A 12,757-nucleotide genomic window follows, 5' to 3' on the forward strand; every position below is an offset into this window, starting at 1 on the left:
GGGGGGGGGGGGGGGGGGGGGAAATGTTAGGAACGTCCAAGGACTTTTGGGGTCAAGGAGTGTAAAGTGGATTTCCTAGGAAACACTGGGGGATGGGTGGGAGGGGGGATTGCAAATGACCCACTTCCAAGCCTCCTTTTGCAGCTCTACTCTGGGAGAGAGTCCTGTTGTCGACTCCTCAGCTGCTCCTGCAAACTCCAGCCAATGACCCCAACCTGTCTAAAAGGTGGATTCACCTGTTCATGAGAGTACGTGTTCCGAGCTGAAGCTGTGATGGACTTGGGTGGGGTCTTGGACTGCTCCAGCGAGAATCCAGGTCAGGGGTCTCGGGTAAGCTTTCAGGCATGTAGGTGCTTTTAGTGTTTTCTGTCGTACTTTTACCTTAAGCTTGCGCAGGAACAACTGTAGTGACGTATAACCGTGGGCGCTGGCACTGCTCTCAGTGGCGGGAGAGAGAGCAAGCAGGACTGGTTAAGCAGACTCTGCTGGGAGTAACCCAGTGAAGGTAAGGAGCTGTTCAGCCAGGCCAGAGGGGAGGGCCAGGGAGCCAGAAACCGGAGAGTGGGTGCCCTGGCTGGACCACGGAAGGGGAAACAGAGGGGCAGGTGCCCAGACCTGTGACACAATCCAGATCATATCTAACCTCTGCAATAAATGCACGATTCACACGGAATGTGGAGCTCCCTGAGAAATGCCATAGTCAAGGTCGTGGCAGCGGATAATGCATGTGGAGTCTGACCTCTCCCCTTGCTCTTCTAGAACCTCGTTCAGGTGCAAATTCCCCGGGCTAGTCTCAGGCCTGAGCGTATTTGGGGAATTTTTAAAACCCAAAGGTGGGTTTAAGAAAATTTAGGAAGATCAGCGTGTGGCTTCCCCGTCCGGTGCGGCTTAATCTCCTCAGTTTTGCCTCATCTATATCTCCATAAGGGAGAGGCTTGGAAAGGGCAGATGGTCAGGGAGAACGTGGCCAGCAGGGCCTGGGTTGGGGCCATGCTGGTAGCTAGGAAAAGTCCTTCCCCAGAGCAGAGATGTGAAGTGCTTGGCAAAACTGAAGTGGTTAAGAGCAGGGTGCCATTCGAAACCCCCGTAACCTCTTGGCAAACACTGCAAGGGTGGCCGGCAGTGCTGGTACAATGTGTTGCCAGGAGTCACAAGCCGGCTTTCTGAGAAACCATCAGTTTGCAAACATTAGCCGTTCCATCCCCACCTTTATGGAGTTTCTGGGTCGCTATGGAAGAGTCAGGGCCAGCTCACCGCCATTATGAAACACTGGCGGTATGCAGGAGTTCATATTCGCCACGGTGTGAAACCCCTGGTTCTCAAGAGGGTCATGCCCAAGCGTCTCAGGTTAGTTTCTGAACCCCTAAAACTTAGCTGAAGCCTTGGCTCAAAGCCCCACTGGTGACTGAGAGGGAAATCTCAAGAGTTAGCCCAACTATACGATTTTAATGTAACCCTGTAACGAACGGATAAAAAGCAGGAGAGAGAGAGAGGGTTTGGAAAGTTGAATAGATGCAACCCACCCAGGAGGGGTCAGGGAACAGGGCTTGGGCCCCTGGCCATGACTTATGAAAATCCTGGGAAGATGCAAGGAGACTGGAGAAAGCAAATACTATGTACAAACAGCTCTGAGTAAAGGACAGCAAGGCCACGTCCAGACGCCAGAGCCAATGTGGGCAGAGCTCTACAGGCGTAGCTAGACCAGCATGGCCCCCTAGTGAGGAGGCCGAGAACGCTGACCGCAGTGGCGTGCCATCAGTGCAGGACTGGCTGTGCCTGCAGCCCCCGGACACGCATGGAGGACGTTTTGTTCTACAAAATGGTGTCCTCTGTACAACATAACCACCCGTGCACCGTACCTGCCACATCACATCACAGGGCCGATGCCATTTTGCATGCAAGTGAAAAATTGCAGGCCTGACCAAAAACATCACAGAGGCACGGAGGGTGAGATAATCTCTTTTTATTGGCCCAACTTTCGAGCTTACGCAGAGCTCTTCTTTAGGTCTGGGCAAGATCCTACCTCACCCAGCTCGTCTTTCTAGTATCCTGGGCCAACATGGCTACAACCCCGCTGCATTATAAAACCGGCCCGACGCACCCCGGGTGCCAGGCAGAGGAACACACCTCCCTGAATGGAGGAAGCTGTGCTGACAGAAGCACTGTTCTGTTGCCTTCTCCCTGGGGGGTTTGGTGCCTAACTGGGGGGGGGGGTCACACCCCTGCCCAATGTAGTTATGCTAAAGATTGCCTGATGTGTTGTGTGAAGAGCAAAAGACAAATGTAGGAAGAAGGAGCCACCCAGGCGCATGGGGGTCTGAATGACCTACACCATGCACGGCCCAGTTCCATCTACCCCGCTGCTCTGGGGGGCAATGAACATAAAACACAGGGCGTGCCCGGAGAGGGCTCTCGCTCTTTAAAGGGACACGACGCAATTACCAGACACTGCCCCCATCCGTGCAACCTTCCTTCAGCTCCCCTGGGCACACGCATTCGGACACGACCTGTAATGCCCTGCTCACGGGGTGGCGTTTTTACAGTCCGGGAACAAGGTTGCTGGTGCTAACTGAATGAGCCACTGTTCGGTATTCCACCTTCCCGGGGTCATTCAGTGCATGGCCCTGTGCATTATTTCATGCCCCTCCCCCCCCCAAACCCTGCGCTAAAGATGGAGTATCATTGCCGGGGGGCGGGGTGTGTGTGTTCTCAAATGCACTCGTTACTGTAGTAGCTGAATCCCTCATATCTTCCCAACACTCGGCCTCCGTTCCCCGTCTGTAAAATGGAATAATCCCGCTCTGCTTTACAGAGACAGGCACATGCTTCAAGTGGGCCACCGGTTTGGGTGCCTATACAGCTGGGGGCTCACATGCAGCACTCGGCACTCCTGAGAATCAGGCCCTAGACGTCTCTGGTTGGCACCCCAGTGGTCACATCAGCCAGGGAGCCGCTGGCAGAATCCGGGCCAGAACCCAGCACGCGTGGGGCCCGAGCCCGAAGGGATGTTTTCTTAAGGTATTTGCTGCCCCGTTCACTGCATGCTTTCAGCTGCTGTAGCGACTGAGGACAACAAGCTCCCTTCTCAATCCTGCCTCCTGCCCTGGCCGTCCTGGGCAGGGAGTGAGGGGGCTGGTTAACGGGCAGGGAGTTAAGTGGGGGCTCCCTGGGCATGCGTTCNTGGCCAGGTCCCGCTCCTGTTAATGGTTAATGTTGCCAGCCAGCGGCTCACAGCCTCCCGCCAGGAGCTATCAGCCCTGCCATCAGCACTGAGAACACACTGTACCGCGGTGGGATTGTTTGTTTTCATTCCTTTCTCTCCTCCCCGGGACATGATACCTGCAGGTGCACAGAGCGCTAAGCGGCCCACGGGATCGCTGCTCTGCACTGCTGTAATCTTCCCCGGTGCTAGGCTCCGCTAGCCCCTTGCTGCCGCCTGCCACGCACCGGCCCCCGCCTGGGCCTCGGCTCAGCCCTGTTCCAGCCAGTCCCCTCCCAGCGCCCCACGGGGTCGCCCCTCTGCCGGGCCAGGCTGCTTTGAGCTGCGGGAGTGCGGGCAGTTCTCTGGGCCTGCCCCCTGTGCTAGCCCACTCCCCGGGGCAGGCCGGGCGTCCAGCGGGCAGAGCCGCGCTGCAGCTCAAAGCTGCCCCAGGAGGCTGTGCTGGTCGGTAACGCCTGGTCATACCCACATGGGGAAGAGAGTTAGAACCCCCCCCCCACACACACACACACCCGCAATACCCTGCACCCCCTGATCCCCGGCAGCTCCCTCAGACGCTGGCTCCTGCGTGAGAGCCAGAGCCGGACACAAGACAATCCCTGGCCCAGCAGAATCAGCCGTGGGGCTGGCCAGCGGGGCCTGGGCCTGGCTCCAGCGTCGTACCCCTAACTGACCCCCGCTGCTGCCCCGCAGCTCCCTCTGCACGGGGCCCCGGAGCACACCAAGCCATTGTCCTGCCTGGCACTGGGCAGCCTTAGATGGTGCTGGGGGGGGCTCTGGTGCTGGGGGGGGCTCTGGTGCTGGGGTCCTGCCCGGGTCGGGGGAGCCTTTGCTTTCTTGGGGCTGTGAGGGGGGGCGTGTGGCTGGAGCAGGCAGGGCTGGGATGTGGTGCTAGGCTTTCCTGCTCTTCTTGGGCCTCTCGCCTGGCGTCCCCTCCTTCCCCCAGCACAGCCTGGAGGCACAGTGAGACCAGGGCGAGTCACTCCTCACCCCGGGGTGGTGCGTCTACACTGCAAGGGCTCTGCGCTGGTGCTGCCCCATTGGTGCAATCCCGCGTTCTGGCCTGCCCTTGGGCTCTGCTCCTGTTTTAAATCCCCTGGGGCCTGCTCTGCCCCCGGTAGGGTGACCAGATGTCCCGATTTTTAGAGGGACAGTCCTGATTTTTGGGTCTTTTTCTTATATAGCCTCCTATATTGCCCCTCCCCCCCCGTTCCGATTTTTCACACTTGCTCTCTGGTCCCCCTAGCCCTCAGCAGGGGAGTGCGTTGGGGGCCCAGAACTGCCCAGGCCAGCCCGGTGTTCACCATTGCAGACTGAGCGTTTCCTGCCCCGGGGGCTCAGAGCGCGTGGACGGAAAGAAGATCCTTATTGCTGAGCAGTCCCTGCCCTCCCCTCAGCACTCAAGACACCCTGTCCCTGCTCTGCGGCACCCTGGCTCCTTGGAGAGCAGGTGTCTGTCCTACTGGCTAAGGAATTGTTGGGAAAGGGGGCGGAGGGCGAGGTTGTGCTTGACTCACTTGCTGGTATAACGTCCGTCAGCTCCCAGCAGTGCTGCGGTTTGCATTGTCCTACAGGCAGGGTGCCCTGTCCGGGAGAGCGCAGTCAGAGCCTTTGCTAAGGGAAAGTGGGGATGGAGGGGGCTGAGTGGAGCCCCACATTAGTCTTCCGCCATCCTTGATATGACAAGCCAGAAAATAAAGGTTCCTGAATCATGCTTAGCAAGGGTGGGTCCTTGTTCAAAGGACAAGCCCCTCATCCTGTGCCACCCTCTGTCCCTGTGCAGCCCCGGGGGCCGCAGCCACCTGTCTGCCCTGCTGCGTGCTGCCGGCGGGAGGGGCTGCAGCTTGGCCCCAGAAGAGTGAATCCTGGTGCAAGCATCTGAGGCCACCTCTCCTCCCTCCACTGCTGCCTGGCTGGCACAGCACTGAAGGCCCTACATAAACAGAAGCTGTTGACTTTAGTGACGGTCTCTGCAGCGGCCTGGTGGGTTTCAAATCAAAGTGAAGATGACGGAGATTCCAGCAGTTCGCGCTCGTCTTTGCATCACACTTCGGAGACACAACCTGCTGAAAGGGTGCTAACCGCTTACTCTACCTGGAGCACTAGCATGGCTAGAGTTAACTGAGTGTTTCCATGCGCACCGGTCTCAGCGGTCACCGGTCAGGTAGACATTGGCCAGGCCTGGGCTCTGCCCAACGGGGAGTTTTTCCGGGAAGTCTGATTTCCGAGAGGGATCCAAGACACCTTGCTGGGCCAATCGAATGGAAGGGAGCGATTCTTGACCAGCCTCAGCCCCAGAAGGACTGGGGCTGGGACGCTGGAGTGTGGCAGGGGAAGAGCCCTCCCCGGGGCTGGTTTGATTGGGTAGGAGGGCTTGAAAATTGCCGTTGGTGAGTGTTAATGTGCTGTGAACAGCGTCTACGCTCTTAGTAACAGTCCCTCGGGCTCTGGCGGCTGCTGCGTGAATGCGACTGTCTGGAGTGCACTGGCCACTTCCCAGGGAGGGGGCCAGCTGCAAGGGATGCCCTGTTTGGTTTTGCATTGCTAGATGGGAGAGTTTAAACCTCACAGATGCCACGTGGCCAGAGAATTGCTGGGCTGTGCTTGCACGCCGCCCTGTCCACAGAACACTGAGAACCCTGAGAAAGGTGTGGCTTGAGTTTGTCCTCACAAGGCACCTTTGCTGCTACCACCCAGCGAGGAGGCAGGGCCGGGCGGGGCGATGGCTGAACCGGGGCAGGTGACTCCTGTGTGTTTGTGTTGTTCTGATACAGTCGTTAACGCTGTTCTTGCAGCTTGTTAGTTGTGTGTGAATTCTGGCCCGTACACCTATAGGGAAGCATGTGTTTCAGTGGGTGGTGTTGGATTGGAGCCTGTGGCCTGGTTTACACTGGCAGCGATCCCAGCGCTCTAAAAACCCACCTCCACGAGGGGTGCAGCTCCCAGCGCCGGGGCACTGTCTACACTGGCACTTCACAGCACTGAAACTTGCTGCGCTCAGGGTTTGTTTTTTTTCACCCCCTGAGCGAGAAAGTTGCAGCGCTGTAAAGTGCCCATGTTCACAAGCTTTAGTCTTCCCCTTTTTAGCCCAAGATGTTAGCCAATATTCAGGTCCTTGCTGGTTGTTTTTGTTAAGAGGAGACATTGATGATGAAGTCAGGTGTTTCTGTGATGCAATCCTGTTTATTGACAAAGAACATGGAAAGTCCTGTTTGACTTCTGCTGTGCTCAGTGCTAAGAGCACGACCCTGTGAGAAAGCTGAGACAGAGAGCTTTTTGGGCAGTGTGCTTTCTGGAAAGAGGCTTGGATTTGTGAACAAGGAAGCTGCTTCCTTGGGTTTCTCTGGGCCCTCTCCTCTTTTCTGCTGTTTCTGTTTAGCGCACACATACAGCTCCACCAAACCATACACAGCCCCTTGTGTTTGCAGTAAGACCCCTGGGAAAACCCCTCAGATTGCATGGCTCAACTCCTACTCCAGTTTCGCCACACTGACTTGTGATTTGGGTAGTGGCTTCTACTGTTTCAGCTATCCCTAAACAAAGGGACATTTAACTGCTCTCCCATTTAGTCCACCAGTTTCAAACTACTTTGCTGCTGCCCGCAGATCAAAGACACATTTCCTGGGAGCCACCCAACCTCCCGCATAACAGTTTCTTATGGAAAATGCCTACCATGGAGTGGACATGTGGAACTGTCTAAAATGTACTTATGGTACCTGCGACTGGATAATACCTGTGCACCAAGCCCCAGCCCACAGACATGGCACAAACCCAGCAGTGCAGAGGCCTTCTTTCCAGTGGGAGCGGTCATGGCCGCCCAAATCCAGCACGCACAGGCGCCGGTCTGTCCGTCCCGGCCCCCTCACCTCCCCACAAGCGGTTGGGTCTGCTTTAGGCTCAACAACGAGGTTCAGGAACAAACAAGCCTGTCCCCCCTCCTCCGGCAGACACTGCTGTCCAGGCCGTACCTGGTCTGGGACTAAGCCGAGGACGTCAGCCTCCAGGGCTATCAATAGGGCACCTGCCACCACATGAACGTCATCAGCTCCAAATGCACACAGCTTTCCCAGGGCCTGCAGTATCAGTCCCAACCTCCTGCTGCCCGTCTACACCTTCCCACCATGCCCTGGAGCCAAGCCCTGCTCCGACTCTACCTCCCCCCTAATCTTCCCCTCCGATCTCATCAGCAGACAAGCAGCAAGGGAGGAGGCCCCCGTCCCATGAGGACGTGACCTTGGCACAGAGATTTATTAGGTCACTCCGCTGCTGTTTTTACCTCACGGAGGAGGAACAAAACACTCATTTATCTCCAAACCCATCACCGAGCACAGCTCTAAAAATAGCCCCAGATAAACACACCCTAGATCATTCAGACTGCCAGCCGAGAGTGGGAAGGCTCAGGGGCCAGCCGGATGCTACCGCCAGTCAGATCTAGCACCCTGTCCCGGGCTGGCTCCTGCTGGCACCACATTCCCCACTCGGCACTGCCAGCCCCAGGCATTCAACACTCAGAGGTTGGCTACAAAGTCAGGCGGGTTTAAAAATGTGGGCATTTGGGATTCTTTTAATTCATCATCTGACATTTTCAAGTCACATTTTCACACAACCACAAGGGCTAGAAACTTTCATTAAGAAAAAAAAAAAGTCGCTCACATAATCACCTGACTCCAGAAGCTGGGGCTTTGTGACATGTGCCAAATCTCACAAGACTAGCAATGAAAGTCAGCAACACTTCCTTTAGCTTTAGCGTTGCCAGTGTAGACTAGCCCTAAGTCCTTAATTAAGGCCAAGTCTACACTGCAGGCTTCTGCCAGAAGAGCGGTGTTGGTTGGGGTGCAAAGAGATCTGAGTCCTGATCAGCAAAAGCCCAGAGTATAAATGGAGCTAGACTGGAAAATTGCCCTTTTATGGGTATAGCTTTGCCACTGTAGTTGCATTCGCAGCAGGAGTGCTTTGCCAGCACCACGTACCAGCACTCGCACGCCGCGGGAGCGCTCCTAGCCACAGGGGAACACATAAACATCTGGAACGTCTCGAGTAGCATTTCCAGTTGTGCTACTTCTCTCAAGTTAACCCAGGACCAGAAACTCTATCTAGACACCCCGTCTGAGGCCCATGAAATCAGTGGGGTCTCTGGGGTGCGTCGTACGTTGGTTTAATAACATCCCTGCCCCACGCTGGCTGCCAAATCTCACAGCTGGCTCCCAGTCACTGCTGGCACTCCGCCGGGAGCTGCTGCTGTGCTCAAGGCAGTGCTGTCCAGTGGCTAGATGAACAGACAGGGAGCCAGGCACCTGGCTCTGGACCGTGTGATGCCATTCTTTGCTGTAATTAATGGGGAGTTCTGCTTAACAGCTAGGGACCCCCTCTGCCCCTCAATCACCAGCTCCCTGTGACAACCTGGCAAGTCATTGGGCCTAGGCAGAATGAGACTTACCCACCTTTCGAAGGCCCTTTGAATGGTTCTCATGAAAGATTTTATTGTCGCTATGAAATCCCCATGAAGTAGATCCTGCCCCCCTACCCACAAGGCGCACAGGTGCCACTCCAGCAGAGGGTCTCTGTGCACGCGTCCGCCTCTGGGCCAGATCCTCGGCTGTGCCCTGTGGGGAGTGAGAGGGCAAGATGGCTTAGCTACCTTTCCTCTAGGTGTAGGGGGAGGATGTGGGGTCGATCTAGCTGTCATGGCTTCACCCCACCCCCAAACTCCCCGACACAGATAATCCTGGCTGCCCTTTCAGGGCATCTTCCCGGGGGGTACGCCCGTCCCTGTTTCCTGGAGCTCAGGACGTGGCGGCTGCAGCCGGGCCGGGTTGTAGGCAGCGGGTAGTGCCTGGCACCCTGGCTCTCTCTAAGTCTTCTCTGGGCTCTTGCAGGGTGCGATTCCGGGTTTGGAAAGCAGGCCGCGTGCCACTTGGATTCCATGGGCTTTAAGGTGTTTGCGAGCGTGCTGGACCTGCAGAGCGCTGGCGCCAAGGAGCTCCGGCAGCGCTGCTCACCGAGCCTCACGCTGCTGCAGATGGACCTGACCAAACCGGAAGATATCCGGAAAGCCCAGCAGCTCGTCCAGCCCCAGACGGCGAGGACAGGTAGGAGCCCTGGCAGAACGCCGGGGGCAGCCCGTCGCGAGACGCCCCACTCGGTGCCCTCAGCCTGTGGAACAGGGCCCCAGACCGGCCCCTTCTGGTTACGCTGCTCAGGCTGCACCCACGGCCTCCCACCACAATCCGCTCAGGAGACTGGGGTTTGTTTCTCCCCCTCCTTCCTGGCTGTGGCTATGCTCCCAACTCAGCTCTCCCCTCACCCTTGGGCTCCAGCTGCAGCTTGGCAGGTGCATGGAAATGATCTATGCCTGGCTGTGAACCGCTGTCCCCTCCTGACCTGGGGAGCACTCTCTAGGGGGAGGGGATCGCTCACGGATCATGGTGGGTCCCCTCCCTGCCTCAGGGCAGAACTGAGCTCCCTAAGCAGCTCCGATCGGCGCGGGAATTTGAAGGGGGGGGCGCATCAGGCCGTGCCGGTCCCGTGCCTACATCCCGCTGACGCTTGCTTTCTCCGGGCCCCTCCCCGCAGGGCTCTGGGGTTTGGTGAACAACGCGGGCTTCGACGACACCATCGCTGACGCTGAGCTGTCCCCGCTCTGCAAATTCCGCACCTGCATGGACGTGAACTTCTTCGGCACGCTTGAGCTCACCAAAGCACTGCTGCCCCTGGTCCGCTCCGCCCGGGGCAGGATTGTGACCGTCAGCAGCCCGGCAGGTAAAGACCCGGTCCCCACCCGGTGGGGAAAAAGTGGGGCTGGGTGGGAACGGGGCCACAGGGCCTCATAAGAGCGGCCATACTGGGTCAGCCCAATGGTGCAGCTAGCCCTGTATCCGGTCGTCCGACAGTGTCCAAAGCCAGGTGCTTCCGAGCGAATGAACAGAACAGGCAGTTGGTGAATGATCCATCCCGTCGTCCACGCCCAGCGTCTGGCAGACAGAGGTTTCATAGGAGCTGTAGTTTGGTTGCCTGATGTCCAGGGCTTAAATTCTCATAGAGCATTTCCCAAAGCTGCTCTCCCCTCTCCCCCCGCCCACACACACAGAGCCAACATGCTATGAAAACTCCATCGGGCTTGGAAATATTTACCGGAGCTCGGCTCTGACAGCTCCGGCTGAATGTAACTTCTGCCCACGTCCCTGTTCTCTATGGGCCAGGCACCCCAGCCAGACTTCATCAGCCATGAAGCACAACAGCCATGTGACTAATGATGCACCATCCCATCCACAAGAGAGTATGGCGTGTTATGGGAGATGTAGTCCGACCCAGGGAGCCTGGCTGATAAAGAACAGGAGCACGAGTTGCCCCCACTACAACTCCCATGAGGCACCACGTTGGAATTGAAATATTTTGGTTTTCAGCCCAAATATTTTAGATTTGGATTTTTTTTTCTCCCAAAAGTTGAAATGTGCCATGTATTTCCCCCAATCCACCCCCAGGGACTTGGCTATCAGCCTACGGGCCAAAAGCAGGAGTTATCCCATAGAATAGCCCTGAACAGAAACCAAACAGGCACTGTTCTCCTAGCTGCCTGGGAGGCAGATTTGATGGTGAGTTTCTCAGTAGGGTCCCAGTATTTTTCATACTGGCCTCAGCTAGTAGATATCCAGCCGAGTTTGCCCTGATCCCCAATAATGTATGTTTTATCTGGCACCTGTGGCCTAGGGTTACCAACTTTCTAATTGCACAAAACCGAACACCCTAGCCCCTCCCCTTCCCTGAGGCCACGCACCCTATTCACTACAGTCCCCCTCCCTCAGTGGCTCGCTCTCCTCCACCCTCACTCACTTTCACTGGGCTGGGGCAGGAGGTTGGGGTGCAGAGGGGGTGAGGGCTCTAACTGGGGGTACAGGCTCTGGAGTGGGGACGGGGAGGAGGGGTTCAGGCTGCGGGAGGGGGCTCCGGCTGAGGGTGCTGGCTCTGGGGTGGGGCCGGGGATGAGGGGTTTGGGGTGTAGGAGGGGGCTCTGGGTTTGCGGGGGCTGGGACAGGGCTTACCTCAGACGGCTCCTGGTGGGGGGCCTAAGGCAGGCTTCCTGCCTGTCCTGACTCCGCGCTGCGCCCTGGAAGCAGCCAGCAGTTCTGGCTCCTAGGCGGAGACATGGCAGGCGGCTCTGCACGCTGCTCTCATCCGCAGGCACCGCCCCTGCAGCTCCCATTGGCCCCGTTCCAGCCCCCACCCCCAGCCTAGGAGCCAGGACATGGTGGGAATAGCCTGCCTAACCCTGCAGCACCACCGATTGGACTGTTAACGGCCTGGTCGGCGGTGCTGACCGGAGCCGCCAGGGTCCCTTTTCGTCCGGGTGTTCCAGTTGAAAACTGGCCACCTGGTCACCCTCCTGTGGCCGCAGCATCTGAGCATGCCGAGTAGCAAACACAACGAAGAGTCCAGCAAGGGGGCTAGCTGCCTCCTTCATGCCCAGAAAGCTGCTGAATGGTTTTATTTTTGTTGCTCCCTCATCCCCAGCTGCCATTGTGAGGTTTGCATCTTGTTCTGAAGGCAGAGCTCCAAGCGTTGGGGTCGGTCTCTCCCCCTGGAGGCAGGTCTGTAGCCTTGTGCTGCTTACCAAAAAGTTCCCACACGTCTCCCCCTGGAGGCAGGCGGGTCCATCCTCTCTGGGGAATGGAGCTGTTCTGAGAGCTGGCGCCCTGGGCGGGTGGCGTGGCTTTAGATAACTTGCTCCAAAGCCCCGGAGGTCTTTAGGGAGTTCTAGCCGGAAGCCAGTGGGGGCTGCAGTGCCGGGGCTGAGGCACTCTCAGCTGGAGGGGGAGTGAGGACTCAAACTCGGGTCTCGGCTGTGACAGTCCCGAGTTTCATTCCGTGGCTCTTGGAGAGGTCGTGCCGATCTGTGTGCCCAGCTGTGCTGTGTGGAAGTGCTGGACCACACAGGACCGGGCCCCAGGCGTTCGGATACGGTTGTGCCCCCGCAGTAACGGCCCGTGTGTTTTCTTCTCCCCAAGGCGACATGCCGTACCCTTGTTTAGCAGCGTACGGAGCCTCGAAAGCTGCCCTCACCCTCCTCATGGACACATTCCGCAGCGAGCTGGAGCCCTGGGGAGTCAAAGTGAGCGTGATCCTACCCGGCTACTTCAAAACTGGTAAGAGCCCCTTGCCTGCCAGCCGGGCCGCGCTGGGGGGACACGTGGTGCGTTGGGCAGGTTGTCACAAGAGTGCGTGTCTCAGGGAACGCCGCGCACGCCCGGCTCCCAAAAACCTGCTGCGTGAGAAGACGCCCATTCCCAGCTGGCCCCCCGAATGTTTACTGAGCATTTCGCAGCCGTTGTTAACTAAAGCCACTCTCTGTACAGGAGAGGAGGAAAGGACCAGCCGCGTCCGCCTCTCGCTAAAGGTCAGATCACGGAGAGATTGCTGCAGATCACTCCAGGCACAGCCAGGCCTAGAACCCTGAACTCTCTAATGGCACAACCCCAGCTGTCATTTGTTTCCCTTTTGGGAGCTCTGTGTACTGTGCGGTGCTGATTGCCCAGAGCCTAA

At 57.5% G+C, this 12,757-nt stretch overlaps 1 protein-coding gene across 1 annotated transcript in view; it reads left to right on the plus strand.

The window, feature by feature from the left end:
• The window catches only part of HSD11B2 (hydroxysteroid 11-beta dehydrogenase 2), a 53,463-nt gene that overhangs the window by 36,722 nt on the left and 3,984 nt on the right, over positions 1-12,757 (plus strand). The window contains exons 2-4 of the mRNA XM_034788411.1: positions 9,097-9,309; positions 9,794-9,979; positions 12,223-12,360. Of these exons, the coding sequence (XP_034644302.1) occupies positions 9,097-9,309; positions 9,794-9,979; positions 12,223-12,360 (537 nt within the window). The remainder of the gene's footprint in view (positions 1-9,096; positions 9,310-9,793; positions 9,980-12,222; positions 12,361-12,757) is intronic.

Source organism: Trachemys scripta, chromosome 13, assembly GCF_013100865.1.
Source record: "Trachemys scripta elegans isolate TJP31775 chromosome 13, CAS_Tse_1.0, whole genome shotgun sequence".
NCBI lineage: Eukaryota > Metazoa > Chordata > Testudines > Emydidae > Trachemys > Trachemys scripta.